At 40.5% G+C, this 22,355-nt stretch overlaps 1 protein-coding gene, 1 long non-coding RNA gene and 1 other non-coding gene across 5 annotated transcripts; 1 reads left to right on the top strand and 2 right to left on the bottom strand.

The window, feature by feature from the left end:
* Positions 1 to 6,241: 6,241 nt before the first annotated feature.
* LOC102932042 (cytochrome c oxidase subunit 7C, mitochondrial) lies at positions 6,242 to 18,376 on the bottom strand. Of its 3 annotated transcripts, XR_006291086.1 has the most exons (4): positions 18,110 to 18,376; positions 16,926 to 17,071; positions 9,597 to 9,723; positions 6,242 to 9,022 (listed from the first exon to the last, which is right to left on the bottom strand). XR_006291086.1 is itself a non-coding variant. In XM_043547221.1 (3 exons), exons 1-2 carry the CDS (start codon positions 18,182 to 18,184, stop codon positions 16,955 to 16,957), a joined length of 192 nt encoding a protein of 63 aa, XP_043403156.1. In that variant the 5' UTR covers positions 18,185 to 18,376; the 3' UTR covers positions 6,242 to 9,022; positions 16,926 to 16,954. The 3 variants fall into 3 exon arrangements, 2 of the variants coding, with proteins under 2 accessions (XP_043403156.1, XP_037759118.1); XM_043547221.1 differs by lacking the exon at positions 9,597 to 9,723; XM_037903190.2 differs by lacking the exons at positions 6,242 to 9,022; positions 9,597 to 9,723 and adding an exon at positions 13,830 to 13,935 and having other exon boundaries at positions 18,110 to 18,337.
* On the bottom strand, positions 17,430 to 17,493 carry LOC114021459. The gene has a single exon (XR_003566014.1). It is a non-coding gene; the product is annotated as a small nucleolar RNA Z39 (small nucleolar RNA).
* A 970-nt stretch (positions 18,377 to 19,346) lies between the features above and the next one.
* Positions 19,347 to 22,341, top strand: LOC119566647. Its single transcript, XR_005225934.1, has 2 exons — positions 19,347 to 19,408; positions 22,128 to 22,341. It is a non-coding gene; the product is annotated as an uncharacterized LOC119566647 (long non-coding RNA).
* Positions 22,342 to 22,355: the final 14 nt, after the last annotated feature.

Genomic DNA, 22,355 nt, shown 5'->3' with positions numbered 1-22,355 from the left:
GGCCTGATTCCTGATCCAACCACTAGGCATGACTGCACCTTACTTGTCTCTAACCCTTGCATCTGTGTTGCGATCCATTGATATAAGAGGGACTCTGTGTAAATGCAGGGGTCTGCCTGCATGGAACTCACTGGAGGATCAGGACCATAGTACACTGTTGTTATCTACAAAAACTTGTGGTAGAATCATACAATCATAGAAGATTAGGATTGGAAGAGACCTCAGGATTAGTGTTGGAAGAGACCTCAAGAGGTCATCCAGTCCAACCACCTTCTCAAAGCAGGACCAACACTAACTAAATAATTAGTGGTAGTGACTATCTTGGCCAAAACCAGGGATTGAACTAGGGCTTTTTAGATCTGACAGCGTACATTTCTACAGTCTGAGCTAAAGAGTAAGCTTCCAAGGTGAGAGGTATAATAGACCCATATCCTCTGTAGGTCATGCTCAGATGGAAAGCACATAACATGCATTGAACAGTGGTTACGCAGTGTGTGTTTTATAAACTTAATGAGAAATCTGCTGCTTGATATGTGATTTTCAAATGCAATCAAATCCAACGTTCCCTGAGATGGAGAAATACCATCCCTAAGCTGTAGGGTTGTCCAAGAGGATTACAAGAGATTTTTTTATAACAGGAAAAGTATTCTCCCTCTTCCTTCTCCTCCCCAATTTCAAAAATGACTACCAAGCTAAGATCAAATATCGAAAGTGTTATCTTAAATATCAAAGTTTGCGAATGCTGGGAGCGACTAAAATCTGGGACTTTTAATAGAAACTGTTATGCGAGCATAACTATAGTGGTTTGCAACTGGCACCAGATTACAACTGTTGCACTGACTGTATATAACGCCTTCCATCTAAGGACTTGAAACTGTTTTAGGAATATCAGTTAACTTAACCTTCCACCATCACTGTGTGGTAGGTAGGCATTATCCCCATTTTACAGAGCAGAACAATGAAGCACAAAGAATTTAAGTCTTGGATTTTCAAAGGCTTCTAAGAGAGTTAGGCCCGCAAATGCCATTGAAAGAGTGGCACCTAAATGCCAACCTAAATTGGTCACTAGGAAGTCTATGGCAGGAAACTAATAGAAAACCAGATTCCTAGCTTCTATTGCCTTACCCAGAAGATTACCTTACATACCTGTCAAATTATGTTACTTTGCTAGTAAATAACATGTCTGGAGATGGGAAAACATTTAGAATTTGAGACAATGAAAAAGAACAAGACTTCATTTACATAGTAATGTTCACAGGAAGTTAGGAACCAGTCAGGCTTGCTCATGACCTTCCTCATTTTGACATCTGGGCATCATTTTCTCCTCTGGGGTTTGAAGTCCTGTTTTAGTAGATTGTCCTTTAATGACAATGTGTTCATTGTAGCTTTAAATTACCTCATTCACTGAATTCTACTGAATGAAAATAAAGAGAGAATGAAAGAAATGTTTTTTGCCAGGTGCTAGAAAACTAATATGTTTCCCTGCAGGGTGGAAATAAAAAGCATCTTATTAAATCCCATCATAAATGACCCATGTAGCACAGTTTATTTTACATTAGCTAGGTAAGGAGGCACTGAGCCAAATAAATCAAAGTGAACAAGGCAATAATTGTTCCTCCCTTTATATCACCTAAAATATGGAAGTAATGAAGAAAACGTGTGATTAAAATGGGGATTCTTTATTAGCAATGGGTTTTTTCCCTCATTTTCAGGATTTTTTTTTTTTACTGTGGATATGGAAAACATGGTCCCTGTATTTTTGAGCTGACGTTTCATATATTTGAATAGGGTAACACTGTGCTTGTAGAGTTTTTTAAGACCAGATTTTATGAGAGGTGGATGTTTTCTGAAAAATATCTCATAACTTCTTCCTGTGATCCATTTATGTCTTCAGGAGTAGAAGGTCAAAATATCTTTTCAATCCTTGTATTAAAAGTTGTATGGTTTTGTACAAACCAAGGACCAGATATCCCTCTCTTACTTAGTCTGAGTAGTATTAACTCAGTGAATAGTCCCTCTGAAATCAATGGAGTTACTTGGAATAAGGTACTACTGAGTCAGAGTAAGGGTGGCAGAATCTATACCTTAAATGAACTATGTTGCTGCTCAGTATGAGTGAGCTTTCTTGGACTAAATTAGATGTAGTCGTAGCCCAGAGAGATCAAATAACAATATAGCCTAAGGTGTAAAACTGATTTTAATTATATGAATAACAATATAAAGCAAACAGAAATAAATCTTCCTGATCAAGATTAATTACCCACTGCCCAGATTTTTGGCAAGACTCAAATTAAAGTGCACACAAAGGATCTGATTTTCAAAGTTCTGTGCAAGTCAATGTCGAAGAGTATGCACTTAAAATAGCGTGCAAATAGCAAGACTGAATGCATAACTAGGGTATCTGTGCACATAAATAACTATTTTGATACCTAACAGGCTGTCTGCACATGAAAATGTCCAGTTTGAGTGCAACCTTGGTATCTGGGCACACAAATTGCACATCTTGGAAAATCTGATCTAAAATTATAGTTAAAAAGATCAGGACAACTTGTGCTGGTGGATTACTGTGTATGATTCCCTTGGCTTGTGTAACCCACACTTACCTAGTGTAGATCTCTGCCACCCTCAGCTGGCTGCACTCACTCATAATATGCCAGTGTGGGTGGATTGTTGGCAGTGGAGCCTGAAACTAGGATCTCTGGTTCTAAAACAATAAGTCTCTACTCACTGCCAGAACTAAAAGACTCATTTGCGTTAGCTCAAGGACAGTAGCTGATTCATACAGAGATATATGGTCCAGCAACTAGAGAGGGACAGAGCCACACTATGTAAGTGATGGATAGGTTACACCTTCACAAACAAGGACTATCTTTCCAACTGATATAGACCTTGCAAACACACACACAATTCCCAGAAACTCTGATCTACGCTATGCTTGTGCAAGGACTTCAGAACTGAGCTTCTGGCTGTTTTACACCACCACATCTCATTCTGTTTGATGTTGTATACAAAACAAGTTGTAAAAATATATGTTAGGATAATCACTCTAATGACTTTACTTATGATTCTCATTACTGAAGTATCTGAGTACCTCAAAAACATTAATGAATATATCCTCAAAGTATCCCTATGAAACAGGTAAGTATTATACTCATTTTAGAGATGGGGAACTGAGTCATAGGAAGGATCCTCAGTTGGTGTAACTATATTTAGGCCTGATGATAATCTGACCCTGGATGATTTACCAAAGGTCACAAAAGAAATTTGTGGCAGACCCAGGACTGAACCCAGAATTCCTTTATAGGGCCATAACCGCATGGCTTCCTTCCTTCCCTGTTCCAGTATATCAGCCTTGTAAAACAGTCAAGAAAATTTAGCAACTCAGGTACAAAATTTACATGCCTGCCTTTTATCATGTTGATAATGGTCCTGGGGTACAAATTACTTGAACCCTCCACTCCACCAGGAGGCGTATAGTTAGCTAGCCCAGGCCCAAAAGTGGGTGGAGTTGTCATCAACGGACTGTGGACAGACTAGCGGAGGAAGCACGGATTCAGCCCAGTCCCTGGCTAACCTCAGCAAGTGGGGCTTCAATGAAGCACCAGCTGCAATTTCAAGCCCATTTCCTTGATAAAATCGCCGGGGGGTAGCCAACAGCGCAAAACTGCCTGTCCTTCCCCAGGGGTTCTGCAGCCTTTGGTGGCACAGAGAGTTGTAATGTGCATTTCCCTACACCAGCAGAAGTGAATCAAACCCACAGTTCGTAAAGTGATTTGTAATCCTTTAGCATGAAAATAGTTCTCTAAATGCAAAGTAGTATTACCCTCCTTTGGGCTTCAGACTCTCCTGCTGTGTATCAGAAAACAACCTCAATAGACTGCAAAAAATAGGGGTGGGAGACCATGGCATTTTTATAAGGTGTTTTCACTTCTAAATTACTTCAAAACTATCTTATATGAGGCATGTGCCTTGTTAGAATATTGCCCTATTAGCCTGAAGCTTCTGGATGTAGTCATTGGACCAGCTCCCTGAACTACCTTGGGAATCATGCACTTGGGAGGGGAGCAGAGAAAAGGGTAGTAGAATTGGCCAGCTCCCATCTGTCTAAAGGCTGATGTAATTTGTGCATCGGTTTCAGAGTAGCAGCTGTGTTAATTTGTATCCGCAAAAAGAAAAGGAGTACTTGTGGCACCTTAGAAACTAACATTGTTAGTCTCTAAGGTACCACAAGTACTCCTTTTCTTTTTGTGAATCAGTTGTAACTCTAGCTTGCCAAGGCAGGCTTGGAACCAATCTGATCTCTTATATAATGGTATCTTTGAGAATTAGCTTCCTTTATTCAGGTAGGAACAGAACCAGGTTATTAGGCTAGCATGCACTATTGGCATTTGGTAATATCTACTTTTCTTATGTACAGATTAGATTAATTGTACCACCACCCACACCCTGCTTTTGCACTAGATTAGCACTCACGGCTCTCTTACTGACATCACTGATAGAACACAGGGCAGTGTCAAGGGCCATCAACAATGTTTTTTACAAAAAATCTGTTTCCCATTATAGATGCACAAGGGTAGAAGGGAGACAACTGCACACAACTACATGTTGGCTGTGCCTTCCTGGGACTCCTGTGGAAGTAAATCACACCAAAGGGGATAGGGAGGAGGCAAGACTCTACCATTACCGAGTCCCACTAGGTTCCAGTGCAGGCCTGGGGAAGTCTGATATACTAATCTATGGCATGGTATGGTACACCCCTTACAGATCATAGAGAATCATAGAATATCAGGGTTGGAGGGGACCTCAGGAGATCATCTAGTCCAACCCCCTGCTCAAAGCAGGACCAATCCCCAATTTTTGCTCCAGATCCCTAAATGGCCCCCTCAAGGATTGAACTCACAACCCTGGGTTTAGCAGGCCAATGCTCAAACCACTGAGCTATCCCTCTCCCCAGCCTTGTGGCCCACGGCTAAAAGTCACAACTGAGCCATAAAAGAACAGATTGTGTTTACTGATATTGAATATAGAATTGTATGTTTGTCCTCTTAGTCTATTAGTTCATTAGGACCCTGTCTTCCTGTGTGTTTGTATTGAGCCAGGCATGCTGGGGCCTGATTCTAACTGTGGACTCTGGGCGCGTCTTCTACAGAAATTATAAAAAATAATAGGACAGGTTTGAATGTATCCATGCAGGCAGCAGAAACATTAGGCAGATCGCACCAGTTATAATTTGTTATTTAAGCCAAATATGTCACTTGAAGGTGAGCCAAATACGGTAGCACCTTTATTGCTGATACAGACTGCATGCTTTGGAAGGTACATGCTCATTTCCTAGAAGCTGGCTAACCACGTACAGCTTGTTAAAGCCTGAGTGACCTTTTCAAGATGAGTGGAGTGCTAAGTATATTCAATAAGTTGTGCTTCGTCATCTGGCATGACAGATGTTTGATTTTGTTGGCATTTGCAGGAATGTACAAACAATTACAGCTGTAATTGTTTATTCATTAGAGAATGTGACGTTGTCTTACAGTACATATTCATCAGTTTTTCAGTATGACAAATCTTGTTTTCCCTGTTGTTCTCACATAACTTAATCAACATTTGGAAAGACATAAGCAGGGAAATTTTGTTCTTAGAAAAGGTCATTTCTTTTTGACAGATGATGTTCTAGTGCCATAAAGATGACTTACAGAAGTCTCAGACCATAATACATTTTTACTACACATTACAGAGAGAGCAACTAAATGACTAGCTGTGCACTAAAGAGAATCTAAACTGGTTCCTGTTATCTGACCTTCCCCTTCCCCAATCCTGGGTTTCAGAGCCCAGGCTCTAGCCCAAGCAGGAATGTCTACACTTTTATTTTTAGTCCCAAAGAGTGAGCCTGAATCAGTTGACCCCGTCTCTGAGACTTGCTGCCACAGGGTGTTTTTTTGAAGTGTAGATGCACCCTTTAAGTCTCACCAGATGAAGGAATATTTTGGTCTCACATGTAAGTTAGATATGAATCAGTAAGTGGCACCACGTGGGATGGTTCAAGTGTGAACTCCTTCCTCCTCTCTTTGGTTGCTGGCAGCAAACTTCCTTTGCTTTCTCTTGCTACTTTCTAAGCACATATTTCCCATTTTCCTCTACTCACATGCCTTGTTACAGCAGCAAGGCAAATGCAAGAGCACTGAATGTTGAGCATTTGGGATGTAAGAATGATTGCAGTTATTTAGACCTTAGCAAAGAAGTGAAATAAGAACTACACAGTATCTTTATTCAGATATACATTTACCACAGTGATGCTATGTAAACCATCATTTATTCCAAACAAAGAACTAAGTTAGAAGAATGTTAAATTTCAAAGTTAAGCACGCATGGACATGCCATCATTGAGGTTTTTAATACAATTTTTAGGTCTGTCACTTTGTGCATATTCATTATGTTGTCTAAATTAAATGAACACATACTATTTCCTCAATAAAATATAATACAATTCTACAAACTTAGATACAGTTATAACTTCTTGCTAGTACTCTGGGTATGCCATAATACAGAGTACAGAAAAATACACAGGAAATGATACATCCAAATAAAGCTCAGTGGAGAACAAATATTCCATTTCAAGGCAGATTTTGAGACACTTGTTTTTACTCTAGTTTCAAACAAAACCTGAAAATCCTGAAATTTTCTGAAATAAAATAAAAAAATAGATCCTTCTCTATTGGAATGTTTTGCTTTGATAAAATCAAAATATTTGTTTCTGTTTCAAATTTTTCAAATTTTATATAAATGTATATTCAAAATTTTAAAAATTAAATCAAAGTCACTTCAAAGAGATACACTGAAATGTTTTGTACTGAAAATGTCAACACAGGATGTTTTTGCATTGTTAGCACCTTTTTTCTACAATAAAACGTTGGTATGAGCTACACAATTTTGTGAAGTGTTTCAATTTTGATGGGATCCATTTTTCAACAAAAAAAATTGTAAATTTTTTTTTCTAACCAGCTCTACATCCAAAGGTACTTATCAGTTGGATATATTTTAATCTTCAATTTTAACTTTCTATCCCTAGCTGTTTTGACAGTAGATCTGTCCAAAAATTACTGTAAATACTTTTTTAATAGAAAATATGTATTGAAATTATGCTCATACGCAAATGATTGGTTTTTGTTCAAATTTTTCTCAGTAATTCATTTTAGGGCAAATTCCAAGCTTGAAATTTTTTAGCATGAAAAGTAAATTTCACAAGTTCTGTGTGGCTTAAAACAGGTTTAGGATGGAAACTGTTATGTGACCTTACTGATAACATCACTGCCACTATAGTTTAAAGCTATACTTGCTTTATAGCGTAAGAACCCATTGTAACTTTGTCCTAAAAGTCTTCTAGACTGTTTTACACTGTCTGTTTTTTCCACAGAGAAGGAACACAGTGTAATAGAAAGACAGTGAAACACACTATGGAGAAAAAAGGACAGGAAATTTGTGCAGCTCTAGGAGAATAACAGAAACACTATGAAACCAGATGTTTTGCTGTATTCTCAGGTGTAACATGCACTCTACTGTTCTGAATTCTGCAAGAATGAAAGGCTGCAAAGTACCAGGAGCGAAATAGGACTGTCACACAGAGGGCTGGGGACTATCAACCCTCACAGTACAAGTGGAGTGCTGAAGATTCACAGGATAATTATTGCTTGAAGGGAAGGAGCTTTGAATTTCAGGCAATACATTGCCATTTCTATAAAGTGTTCAGGGATAAGAGACAGGGCTCAATATATGTTTTTAACTATACAGGCCAAGATTTTAAAAAGTGACTAGTAGCTTTGTATACCTCAGTTTTTGGATGTTTAACATGAACCACTTTAAAGGGGTCTGATGATTAGAAGGTGCATTTTCAACAGCAGGAAAGATACATAATTTGCATTGTTTTGGAGCACTGTGGTGGTGTACTTCCTGAGACACTTCAAATTCTCTTCCTGTAAGCTGTCCTAGTGGCAGCTCTTGGGCCTGTCAGGAAAGCTTTGCATTCAGAGATCTCATAGGGGCAGATCTTCTTTACGTTCTGCTGTAAACCTCAGCAGATGCCCCTCTCAGCATACTCAGCAGTGATTTCTCATTCATTTAATAACTTTATATTTACTTTCCACACATACGTAGAGCCTTCTCCTCAATGAAAACTATTTACATGCAAAGTCTGGAGGTTTTAGTTAAACACAATCCCCAGTTTATCAAATATCAATGGTTAATAATACAGCTGGCCCGTGGCTGCCATGTTTTTCCTTCACTTCTGATGAGATACTTCCTTTTGTCATCAAAGAAATTCATTGGGTCCAGAGAGCTGAAGTGAGACTAGTGCTATTTCTCGTGAGGTTTACAGTTCCAATATGCCAACCTCAAGCATTCAGAAATCATTAAAGCCTCAAAAAAATCATGAGATTATGGGCTTGAAAAATCATACTTAAAAAAAAAAAAAACTTGGGAGTTCTTTTTAATTTTCTGAGCCTCACTCAGATCACACTTTCAAGCTTTTCTTCACAACCAAGTGGGCTAAAATGAAAAAGAGAAAACTGAGATTCTCACAAAATCATTTAATGACAGGAGCTGGGGTTTTACGAAAAATATTCAGACTCACAATAAAGTCATGGTAAAATTTCGTGAACTGCAACATTGCAGTTCTTTACGGAAGTAATTTGATCGCCCTTTTGCCTTGATTTTTACATGTTCTTCTCTTGCCTGCATCTTCACAGTTCACCACTAACTTGTTGGTTTTGCAGTTCAGTAGAACTTTACTAATGTTCTCAGAAGTGCTATTTATATACTGTGACATTTTTCAAAGTGCTGTTTGTTCTTCCATGCTCTCTACATAACTAATGAAAAAGGTAAGTAAGTAAGGAAAGTACTTAACTACTCATGGAATGTTTAAACAGAAAATGGAACAGCGATTCTCATTAAGTCCATCAAATACTATTATTTTAAATGTATTTAAATGCAATGCTGTATTGTTCCAGACAGCTGCTAATGTCCATCTCCTGGGCTGCAATAAGAGGAAACATAAGCTGGTTAGAAAATCTGTCAGAAGCAGGGATTCACAGATTGCAGGAGAGGGCTATTAACAAATTTTCCCCTAACATTTCCTACTGCTATAATAGGAAATGACCAAGCTGTAGCATCTCACCCTTAAGGTTTTTTGTTTCTGCTGTAATAATAAAGCTGAGTGGCATGTACCCTGTCTGCATAGTGGGTCTTATTGTCATTGTCACTGTAGAAAAATGAATGCTTGTAATGCCCCTGGGATAGTTTCTGAGACTTGAAACCATTCCAAGTCTTTTTAGAGTCTGAACTGACTTTGGGTTGTGTATGCATTTTCCTACTTTTATAAAATCACTCACTGAAGCAATGTAGTGCTCACCCAGCTTGTCTTTACACCTTCTTCCATTAAGTATAATCTTTTGGAAACCTAATTATGATGCATCAAATGGCTGTATGCAGATGTGGTGTTCCATCCCGCTGCCTGTCTGATTTCAATTTTTTTGATGATGACAATGTAATGTAATTTTCAGAGCCCGAAAGTTTTCAGATATGTAATTACGATTACAAACATTTCTTACCATTGTTTAAAATACTGCAGCCAAGGGAGGATGGACAGGGCTTCTGAGTTCTTCTTAGCTCTTTTACAGATGTCCTGAATGAAACTGGGTGAATCATTTGGCCTGTCTGAACCTTCATTTCTTTATCCTTAAAATAAGAATAATATTTGCCTTCCTTATATACAGAAAACACTGTCCTGGTATTCGTGTTCTTTCAATCTTTTCTTAACAATTCTAGCTGAATGTATGTAGGATATCCAATGGCATTACTCTTATTAATAGTGGGATTTTGAAAAAACAGCCAGAGTAAAATGCTACGCTGTACAACTATGACCTTTGTCTTTAAAGAATGAAAATAACTTTCATGTTATCACTTCACTTATGTCCAATAAGAACTGCTTCTAATTTGGTTGTCATAACAACTACATCTCAGCTTTCACATTTCTCACTTGTGCCCAGTTTGTTTATAAAATGTCACATCAGACTTGTTTCATGTTACCTCTACATTGTTATATCATTCTCAAAACCAAATATAAACAGACACCCTAGCGAAGACCAAAGTAAGGAATGCAGAATACTTCAATATTTCTGTTGGAAAATATCACTCATTATGAAAAAAATTAACATTGAAAGTATTTAATGTCCAAAATATAATTTAGGGCAACATCCTACCTCTCAGTACTGTCAGTAACTGTAAGAAATCTAAATCCCAAGAAAAAAAATTTGGACAATCTCAATCCAAGTTCACTGTGTACTCACATTTTTCATATTAATTACATAGGAATTACCACACTGGCTCAGAACAGTAGTCCATCTAGTCCAGTGGCCTGTCTCCAACAGTACACAATACCAGATGCTTCACAGTAAAAATGAGTGAAATTCAGAGGTTCCACCCACGGGAAATTCTGACACTTCAGCATTTGTTTTCATTCCAAATCAGGACCAAATGCTGAGATTTTGACATTTTTCTGCAACACAACTTCTGAACACTTTTGATTGTGAAATGTGGAGGTCATCTTGAAGGTGGGTTTTACTGTGTTTCATTTCAATTTACCTACTAGAAAATAATTTTTTTATTTTTATTTTTGGCAAAATCTGTTTTCCCACAGAAACTTTTGATTTTACAGTAACTGCATTCTCAACTGGAAAATCATTCTCATGAAAAATTCCCAACCAACTCTGCTTCAGAACAAGGGTAAAAACTTCCATAATGGACAATTATGGAATAATCATCTTATGATGGAAGTTTCTTCTTAGCCACAGTGCTGGTCTTATCTCTACATCAGGATGTATATCCCTTGTAAATGTTTATTTTAGCTAGTGTAAATCGTGACTATATACAGAGCTTAATTTGTCAGTGCTGAGCCTTGGGACCTCTAGGCTTGGCAGTTCATAGCCCTGGCACCTCTGGGTTGCTGCATCAGTTATGAATGTAAAAAAAGTGCTTGAGCCCTGGCACATCTTTCATTACAAATTAAGCACTGACTATGTATAGTACCTATTATCCATATAAAATGCTTAATCTTTTACTGAGACTTTTGTTTCAGTAATATCTGGTAGCAATGAGTTCTACAGGGGGTATGTTTTATTTTTGTTAAAAAATAAAAAAGCATTTCAAATTTGTTCATATTTAATGCCATTGAATTTCATAGGAACATGTCTTATTGATCTTATAACATTAATGACTGTATATCTTTAAGAAAGATGTGAACAAATAGAAGAGAGCCAAGAGGAGAGTGATAAAAGGTTTAGAAAATCAGATCTATGAGAAAAGACTATAAAACTGGGCAGGTTTAGTCTTGAGACAAGAAAGGGGACCTGATAAGTCTTCGAATATGTAAGAGCTGTTAGAGAGGATTGTGATCAATTGTTCTCCATGTCAACAGAAGTAATGGGCTTACTCTGCAGCAAGTGAGATCTAGGTTAGACATTAGGAAAAACTTTCTAACTATTAGTGTAGTTAAGCTCTGGACTAGGCTTCCCAAGGTAAGTTGTGGAATCCCCATCATGGGAGGTTAAATACAAACTGTAAGGGATAGTCTAGGTGTACTTGGTCCTCTACCTCAGCATGGCAGGGAATGGAACAGATGACCTCTCAAAATCTCCCTTATTGGTCTAAGATTGTATATATTGCTATCATATCCCTTCTTATTTATCTGCTTTGTAAAGCCAAATAATCCTCATCTTTTAAGCATTCCTCATACTAGTCTTTCCATGCATAAAATCATTTTCATTTTTTTCTACTATATTCTTTTTAGATGGGTGACAAAAATTGCACACAGTGTTTCAAATAAGGGCATAGGATTTAGTTATATAATGGCATATCTTCAAGATTATTCCCTACCCCTTTAACAACTCATTTTTTATTAGGCAGCATTCCCGTTAACCTCTGTGGTGAAGACTGATTCAGAAAAGTTATTTTAACCCAATTTTCAAGGAGGACAGTATGACTCCATTCAAAATCAGTGAGTTTTGTCTTTGATTTTTATAGGGCCAAGCTTTCACTCCAATTTTCCATTAATTTTGGGGGTGTAAACAGACCTATGACGTGATTATCAGGAGCATTGACCAGCCACAACTCCATTAACGTCCATGGGAGCTCTGGATGCTCAGCACTTCTTAAAGTCAGGCCTTAGTATCTCCTACTGGCCACTCAAAAAACTGCACACAAAGTTAGTGGACATGATATCTATATAATCTAGGGTTGCCAGTTTTGGTCTGATATATTCCTGGAGGTTTCACCCCATGACAATCTAATTTGTGGTGACTTCAGGACAATTCTGGAGGGTTGGTAACCCTAGTATAATCCTTAATGGCTTACTTCAGTTTCAGGTAGTCTAGCAGAGTGGTTTTTAGCCTGAAAACAAACACCCACCGCCCGCCAAACTATCCAGGTTGTTTCTGTGACCTACCCAAATCCTTTGCTGCCATAGGTGGTTTTTGGGAGGCTAAGCCTGGGGGATAAGTACTGAAGATGGTGAAAGGTGCTGTGAGTTGCAAGTCCTCACAAATGATGCTGGTGGATGTTACTGGTGCTGGGTGTAAACACTAAGCATGGGGAATGCTGTTAGGGATGTTTTCCACCTTCCCACCCATTCAGCAGTAGCATACCTTCCTCTCAGAGCTAAGCACTGTGCAAACGGAAGAATGGGACGAGGGAATGGCTGAGGAGGTGCTCTGAGATTTGGATGTTGGCAGCAAAGACAGCCTCAGGAGGAAGTAAGCCACACCTCCCTGCCTTGATGAGTCCTAATGACCATTCTCCCCCTTCTCCCCCCAGGCCCCACACTTAACCAGTGAGCAATTCCTATCCACACACCTGTTACCGCATCCCACCATTAAACAAGTTTAGGTGCAGCAGATCCACTGTCTTCAAAACATCCCCTAACGACAGTTTATGAAACTTGACAGCTATTGTGGTGACATCTTACCAAATCTGAAAGCAACCATTTAATCAAATCCTTCAGGAAGGCAGTCATACTTGTTTAAGACTAGTTATTTACTGGCTCATCTAAATCAGAATTTAAATACAAAGTTGTGGAGGCTTTAGAGTGCAGAATGGCCCAGGTCAGTTGAACTACAGACCTAATCATATACTGAGGCAGAGGAGTTCTGAATTAGTGGCAAAAGCTCATCTTCCCTAGACTAGGATGTCACAACCCTGGTCAAGCTCTCCCAGCTTCTAGACAGCCACAAGGCTGCTGTGTTTAGGTTCCACCTACTGGACCCACATGCCTTTATGCTCCAAGTCTGAACAGAGTCCAGGCACTGTTTCTAGGTAGTCTCAGGATTCAGATTTTCTTTCTCGAAAGCTCCCTCCTGAGAGTTGAGACCAGCACAGTCCAACTGCCTAGACCCTGACACTAGTGCCAGGCTCCTCATTTCTAAATCACACTTTTATGAGGGCTCCAACCTTGTAACCACTTAGTTTGCTTCAACTCACATGTCCCTGAAGAGAGAAACTAAAGTCAAATTCTGCAAGGGAGCTTCTAAAACAATTACTTTAATGGTATAAAAGATACAGATTCTTGAAAAACAAGTGTTTAGATTCTTAACCACTCAATTCAGCACCGAGAACAGTTTCTTTTTGCTAGTGCTAAGAGATAGCATGCTATCACTACATTTTTCCTCTGCTAAAAAGGGCCTCGTCTGTTTAAGCTTGATGTAAAAAACTGCTGTTACACAGTAAGCTACAGCATAAGCCTGAGTGCTCAGAAGCATTTGATAGTTTGACAGAAGACATCATCCCAAGTATTCAGATTTAAGCTTTTATTTATAAACACATCCAGTGTGGTAAATATCTCTGTCCTTTATTCCATGGAAAGACAAGTTGCTCTACAGGTGATATTCCACCTCAAGTCTGCAAGAAAAAGAGTCGCAGAATGAACTATTAGAATGTACATCACCTCTTCCAAGATCAGTATTAAAATGTGTCTGAGGCCAAGAATTTAGGCACATGTTTAACTTTATGCACAGAGCCTTTGACAGATCAGGAGCTGGTCTATATTTGAATGCACTTCAACACTACATTTCTTGGGTATATTGTCATTAGATCTAGTATGACCTAACATGTCATAGAATTTCAGAGTTATTCCTGCACTGAGTCAATAAACTTGTTTGACTTAAAGCATATCTTCCAGAAAGAAATCCAGTCTTGATTTGACTACATTGAGAGATGGAGAATCCACTACTTCCCATGATAATTTGTTCCAGCGGTTAATAACTCACTGTGAAGTATTTTCAATTTGAATTTGTCTAGTTTAACATGACCAGCCACAGGTTCTCAATATGCCTTTCTCTGTGGGGGGGAGGGGATTGGAAGGGGCGGCACACGGCCTTTTAGTGCCCTGCATTTCTCCCCATAAAGGTACTTATACTAATCAAGTCACCTCTCAGTCCTGAGAAACTAAAAATGGTTTGAACACCTTTGTATCACTGTTAAGCATTTTTCTAGCCCTTGAATCATTTGTGCTCTTTTCTGTTCTCTCTCTCCACTGTTTTGTTACTCTTTTAAAAATGCAGAAGCCAGGAATGGATGCAGTACTCCAGCGTCAGTCTCACCAGTGCTATATACAAAGGGGCAGAAGGAGGGTGGGGTGGAAATCACTCCTCTCTCCCCCCACCCTTTAGATCTATAAAGAAGTACATAGCATTAGCCCTTTTTGCCACCCCATCACATTGGGAGCTCATGTTCAGCTTGTCGTCTACCATGACCCTAAATCTTTTCTAGTCACTGCTTTCTAAAATGCGTTCTTTATTCTGTAGGTATATCTTTGTTCCTAGATTATGACCTTGCTTGTGGCTGTATTAAAATACAATGAATGAATGTGCCCAGTTTACCAAGGGACTGCCATTTCATTTACCACTCCCACAATCTCTGGATCATCTGTAAGTGTTAGAAGTGAGTTGATGTTTACTTCCAGATCAAGATAAAATACTGATCAGTGTCAGGCCTAGTATCAATTCCTGTGACATTCCTTCTTATCTAATAATGTCCCCATTGACAACTGACAGATCCCAACATAACTAACTACTGAATCCATTTAATATGTATTTTGATATTGTATAGTGCAAGTTTTTAGGCAGAATGTAATACAGTATTACAATTTAAACTGTTTAGGGCAGAAATCATCTTTTTGTTGTTTGTACAGCACCTAGCACAATAGGGTGTGATTAGGGCTCCATCACTATAACAATATGAGTTAGTAATATTAAGTTAACGCTGTATAAGAATATATTACTGCTATACAATTAGCTTTATCAACTAAACATATCAAGCTTCATTTTACTCTTTGCAACAACAAGATCTATTTTCCATAAGCCATGTTGATTAGGCATTATATTCCCCACCCTTTAAACTCTTGATTGAATCCTCCATTATCCATGTCATCCCATTTGCCTCTTTTGAATACTAATGCATTAGCACACTTTCAATCTTCTGGAATGTTTCCAAATTCGCTGATTCACTAATGTTGTCAAGCTTGTTGCTGAATTAGTTGAAGTGCCAATCACAGACCTCTTCTAAAGAGGAAGAGTATAAAGCAGGAGTAGTCAATAGGCATACCGCAGGCCAAATCCAGACAGCCAGATGCTTTTGAATGGACTGTAAAATCTTTATTATCATTGTTTTTGTATTTTCTCTGGAGTCTGAATCTGGACCTTGACAAAAAATTGATTATTCTTGGTGTGTAGATTAGAAGTCAACCTATGTGCGGAAAAAAGAATCTAAACCTATTCCAATCAAGGTTTTGGTTCTGAAGTTACAGAAGAGATGTTTAAAACCTGGATGTAAATGCTGATGATACCAATCCGCTTGCAAAGATGTGTACTGCATGTCTGTATTGCTAGTTTTCTTTGTGAGCAATTTTAGTGCTCTTACTCCAAAAGGGAGATAGCAAACCAGTATGGGGGGGGGGGGGGAGGGGGGGGGGTGTTGAGAAGGAGGAGGGGAGATTTGGTAAGGTAATATCTTATGCCTTATAGCAATAGACTTAAGAAGCTCCATTTAGCTTAACAAAGAGAAGGTTTAGCGTTGACTTGATTAGTCTAAGTACCTTTATGGGGAACAAATTTAATAACTAGTCTTCAATCCAGCAGAGAAAGGTATAACAATCCAATGGCTGGATGTTGAAACTAAATTTCAGACTGGAAAGAAGGCATACATTTAAGAGTGTAATTAGTGATTGGAACAATTCATCAAGGGTTGTGGTGGATTCTCCACCACTGGCCATTTTAAAATCAAGATTGGAGGTTTTTCCAAAGAGAGATGCTCTAAGAATTATTTTGGGTGAAGTTCTCTGGCCTGTATTATGAAGGTCAGACTAGGTGAACAGAATCCAAGGCCAGATGGGACTAGTTTCTTAAAATGGTTAAGTTTGTTTTAACTATGGAATAAAATGTTTCTTTCGTTTACATTCTAGATGGTGTATTTTGTAGTTAACCATGGCCAAATCAAATAATCGGCACATCAGAAAACATTTACCGTATCAGTTATTTGTCCTGATTTGTTCACGTGGGTCAGAGACCGTGATAAGTGGTAAACGTGAGCAATGAGATGATATGATGCATTCCTCCTTCCACTTGTTACAGAAATGCTGTCACTTATTGAAGAGTATAAAGTCATTAGCAATGATACAATGATCATTTGATTAAAAAGATTGTATTCCCTACTCCTCCACCACTTGGTCCAATGATGAACACCAAATTATACCAACAACTGGAATAACTAACTAGTGACACACTGTACTGGTCAAAGTTTAATTTTTAAGACTTTATAAGAAGCGCAGCTGGTTCATTGACTCCTTTAACAGAGGAGAAAAAAGTGTTAAACAAGGGATCAGAATCAATTACCTTTTCATAGGAATTAAAACTTGTCCTCTTCATTTCTTGAGCAGTTGGTGCCTTACTATGATGAAAGGAGCGGCAAACCCACTTCCGAAGAACACTACCATTAATCCTAGTAGCCGCCACTTGTTTTCTACAGAAAACGGAATGTTCTAGAAAAGACAAGAGAGTTTGTTCATAATATGCCATCAATGGACTCACATTATAGACGAGCTTTATAAAGGTATGCTTACTCCTTTTTTCCAAGACACTTTATCTACTACTTTGTGCATCTGCCTTTATAAACAAAAAGCACAAGTGAAACATAGCTCCCATTCAGTGAATGGGAGCTTGACAGGTAGCTGGAGGGAGGAGGAGGTGGTGTTAACTTATGAACTTGGTACTTTAAATTGCCAATCTCCTGGGAAAGAGAGGGAGAATACAGGCTAACCAAGTAGTTTGCAAAATGTCTCCAACGCAGACGTTCAGACACATTTGATCACTCTACTTTGAAAGGCCAGTACAAACTGGTACATCAGAAAGCGTTTACAGTATCATTGATTTTCTCATACTGTTGTGTTCACATCATCTGTACCAGGGGAGCAGGAGTTTGGGAAGAGGAAAGGCAGAGTCATGACAAGGACACTATCACTGCACGCTCCCACCATGGCTGCGGACAGAAACCCGACGGGAGGAGGCAAAGGGCCTCCATGCCCGAAAGCCCCGGCCTCAGAGGAGCCAGGCAAAGCAGGGTCGTTACGTGCTCTGAACGCTGGAGCCGGCTCGGAGTCCTCTGCGGTCACTCGGGGGACCGGGCACCCACTCGCACGAGGCTGAGGGGCTAGGGAAAGGGGAGAACTCGGTTCCTGGGGCGGGGGGGGGGGGGGGGGGGGGGGTAGAACCGGCCAGTCTCCCAAAGGCAGGACCTGAAACCTACCAGCGGACGTAGAGCGCCCAGGAAGATCCCCTGCCGGACGCGCTAGGAGGCTCTCGGGCCGGGGGAGTCCCACGGCTGCTCGGCCCCGCGGGCTCAGACACACCTCAGGGGCTCTTTTAACGTACGACAGCCGCCGCCCCTTCCCCCCCAATTCGGCCCGGGCCTTGACCGGGAAGTGCCGCTCCCCTCTGCGGTGCCTGTGACCCGCAGGCCTCGGAGCCGGGCAGCGCGCCGTTACCTTTCCCGGCCAGCCCCGACCCCCCCGCGCCGTTACCTTTCCCGGCCCCTCCTCATAGTGGGATCTGCGGACGGCGGAGGTAGCGAAGCGGCGGACGCTGGCACCCAACATGGCGCCGGAATGGGAAACGGGTCGGCGCACGACTGAGGGCTTCTTTCGCCTTCACGACCTTCAGTCCCTGGCCGCCGCGCTTACAAGAACAAGGGCGCCGTGGGGCACTATGGGATACAGTGCGGGACGGTGGCTGCCGCGTTCCCGCTCCCCCGCAGCAGCATGGGAACTGTAGTTCCAGGTGCCACCAGCCTTGCTGGGAGTTCGCGTGACTCAAGCGCCGGCTTGAGCTCCGTGCATTCCCCGCCCTTCAAAGGGGAGTGGCTCAGCCTGGCAGCAGCGGAAGCCCCACCCCTTCCCGGCTCCTTTCAGGTCAGCAGGCTGCTCCCCTGTCACCGGAAGACGTTTCTGGGGAGTGGCATGGGACAAACTTTGGCATCACCTCCTGAGAGCTTTGACCAGATCTCCTGGGTCTACAGTGGGGGTTGCCAAGCCTCCAGGATGGTCCTGGAGTCTCTAGGAATTAAAGATTAATCTTTAATTAAAGATTATATCATGTGATGAAACATCCAGGAATAAGAAGAAAGCCAAGGAAAGTGTGGGACCCTTACTGAATGAGGGAGGCAACCTAGTGACAGAGGATGTGGAAAAAGCTAATGTACTCAATGCTTTTTTTGCCTCTGTTTTCACTAACAAGGTCAGCTCCCAGACTGCTGCGCTGGGCATCACAAAATGGGGAAGAGATGGCCAGCCCTCTGTGGAGATAGAGGTGGTTAGGGACTATTTAGAAAAGCTGGACGTGCACAAGTCCATGGGGCCGGACGAGTTGCATCCGAGAGTGCTGAAGGAATTGGCGGCTGTGATTGCAGAGCCCTTGGCCATTATCTTTGAAAACTCGTGGCGAACGGGGGAAGTCCCGGATGACTGGAAAAAGGCTAATGTAGTGCCCATCTTTAAAAAAGGGAAGAAGGAGGATCCTGGGAACTACAGGCCAGTCAGCCTCACCTCAGTCCCTGGAAAAATCATGGAGCAGGTCCTCAAAGAATCAATCCTGAAGCACTTACATGAGAGGAAAGTGATCAGGAACAGTCAGCATGGATTCACCAAGGGAAGGTCATGCCTGACTAATCTAATCGCCTTTTATGATGAGATTACTGGTTCTGTGGATGAAGGGAAAGCAGTGGATGTATTGTTTCTTGACTTTAGCAAAGCTTTTGACACGGTCTCCCACAGTATTCTTGTCAGCAAGTTAAGGAAGTATGGGCTGGATGAATGCACTATAAGGTGGGTAGAAAGCTGGCTAGATTGTCGGGCTCAACGGGTAGTGATCAATGGCTCCATGTCTAGTTGGCAGCCGGTGTCAAGTGGAGTGCCCCAGGGGTCGGTCCTGGGGCCGGTTTTGTTCAATATCTTCATAAATGATCTGGAGGATGGTGTGGATTGCACTCTCAGCAAATTTGCGGATGATACTAAACTGGGAGGAGTGGTAGATACGCTGGAGGGGAGGGATAGGATACAGAAGGACCTAGACAAATTGGAGGATTGGGCCAAAAGAAATCTGATGAGGTTCAATAAGGATAAGTGCAGGGTCCTACACTTAGGATGGAAGAATCCAATGCACCGCTACAGACTAGGGACCGAATGGCTAGGCAGCAGTTCTGCGGAAAAGGACCTAGGGGTGACAGTGGACGAGAAGCTGGATATGAGTCAGCAGTGTGCCCTTGTTGCCAAGAAGGCCAATGGCATTTTGGGATGTATAAGTAGGGGCATAGCGAGCAGATCGAGGGACGTGATCGTTCCCCTCTATTCGACACTGGTGAGGCCTCATCTGGAGTACTGTGTCCAGTTTTGGGCCCCACACTACAAGAAGGATGTGGATAAATTGGAGAGAGTCCAGCGAAGGGCAACAAAAATGATTAGGGGTCTAGAGCACATGACTTATGAGGAGAGGCTGAGGGAGCTGGGATTGTTTAGTCTACAGAAGAGAAGAATGAGGGGGGATTTGATAGCTGCTTTCAACTACCTGAAAGGGGGTTCCAAAGAGGATGGCTCTAGACTGTTCTCAATGGTAGCAGATGACAGAACGAGGAGTAATGGTCTCAAGTTGCAATGGGGGAGGTTTAGATTGGATATTAGGAAAAACTTTTTCACTAAGAGGGTGGTGAAACACTGGAATGCGTTACCTAGGGAGGTGGTAGAATCTCCTTCCTTAGAGGTTTTTAAGGTCAGGCTTGACAAAGCCCTGGCTGGGATGATTTAACTGGGACTTGGTCCTGCTTCGAGCAGGGGGTTGGACTAGATGACCTTCTGGGGTCCCTTCCAACCCTGATATTCTATGATTCTATGTCCAACCAAAATTGGCAACCCTGGCAGTGCAGGGGTCAAGTCAACCTAATTTTTCACAACCCTGAACAACGTAGCTAGGTCTACCTCAGTTTTAGGTGTAGACCATGCCTGAGATATGAGATCAAAGCTGAACACAAGTAACTTATTAAAGCAGTTCTGAATCCAAACCTCCCCAAATTTAAGGGTGTTTAGGTTTGGTGCTTTGGTTGGGGTGTATCTTCAGTGGTACACTCTCTCTTGAAGCTTCCTCCTGGGACAATGACCCCGATCCCCATCACAGGTTGTACATAACTTAGCTCTAAAATCCCCGTAGCACATTTTGTTAAAATAGGTGTTTGTACCAGTGTGCTTGGTCAACAGTTTCCTTCCCGCTACTGTTGCATAGCCTGCGGTATGGTGGTTTTTCACTGTCCCTAACTGTTGTGCTCCACCTGTAACTGCATTTTAGATGTATGTAGATAGGGCAAAATCCTGAAATCCTTTTTTTGGATTTTATTCAATCCTTACTCAGGCAAACTTAGTTAGTTTATGAGTTAATGAGTTAAAACATCAGTATTTGGTTATAAGTAGTAGACTGTATTGGTAGCCTTTGGGATCAAAGGTGCCATATAAGTGTAAGATTTTCTGATGATAATATAAGAATGTTGATAACATTTTTTTATTTTTCTTTCAGATAACAGGAATGAATTATGATATTTTTAAACACTGAAATTGGTCTACTAGAGTTGAGTGGTATATCCAGTCTGTCTCTACACATTTTTTTAAAAAAATTATTTTTTCACCTGTGGGAGGAGTCTGAAACTTCATGATTTTTTAATAAAAGTTCTCATTGAAAATCCACTGGCTTAGTCCTTTGTGCCACTGGAGTTCTGTTGCAGACTTCCTACTAACTTTACATGCGGTCCAGGACTGAATTTGACAAGTCACCAATTCTAAACGCTCTGTCAAATTTGTTCAACTGTTTGTCATCATATCCACTTATCCAACTGGTTCCACATAAACATTGCAAGATGTGAAAGGCATGGATCATTATTTAAAAACAGAAAAATCATGTGATCCATGACTGAAACACTATTTTAGCCATAAGTTGTTTAAAGAGACAAGATGGATAAGGTAATATCTTTTATTGGATCAACTTCTAGTGATGAGAGAGATAAGCTTTTGAGCTTACACCAGTAGAAGTAGGTCCAATAAAAGATATTACCTCACCTACCTTGTCTCTCTAATATCCTGGGACCAACATGGCGACAACAACACTGCATACAAGTAGTTTAACAAATTTAACAGTACAAAGTCATACACATATATGTAGAGGTAAAAATACAAAGGTAGATATGATGGAGGTATAGAAAGCTAGGCTTTTAATCCTCATTCCAGTTTTTTATGTCTACAATTCTTAGCTCACCTAAAAAATTCCATTAACTCTAATTGCTCAAGTTTTCCAGGTTATCTGCTTCATCTTTAATATACTATTTGTCTGAATGTGACTATGACTTACTGAGAGATTCTTTCAGTTATTACATTCTGTACGCCTACTCAGTGTTTGTTCAAAGAGAACATTTCTTTTTTTTGAACCTTAATACACAAAGGAAAAATATGAATAATGAAAAAGCCAGAGGACTAAAGTAAATGAGTCTAATTTTATTATTTTTTGCAGATCTTAATGAAACAAAGAAGGCATAAAGCTTAATGGGCATTACAGCAGAGCACATAGAACCACCTACTGCTATTCATTTCCAAGGACCCCTCACTGAATATAATGATGAGACAAGAGCCAGGTGCAAGTGTGTAACTTTTTCACTCATTCTGTTTGATAAAAGAGTAAGAAAACAATTTTTGGTAGATATTAAAATTTCATGTGGTTCAATTCAGATTCCTAGAGCCG

The sequence above is a fragment of the Chelonia mydas genome, chromosome 5 (genome assembly GCF_015237465.2).
Source record: "Chelonia mydas isolate rCheMyd1 chromosome 5, rCheMyd1.pri.v2, whole genome shotgun sequence".
NCBI lineage: Eukaryota > Metazoa > Chordata > Testudines > Cheloniidae > Chelonia > Chelonia mydas.
This window is presented reverse-complemented; position numbering and strand designations above follow the sequence as displayed.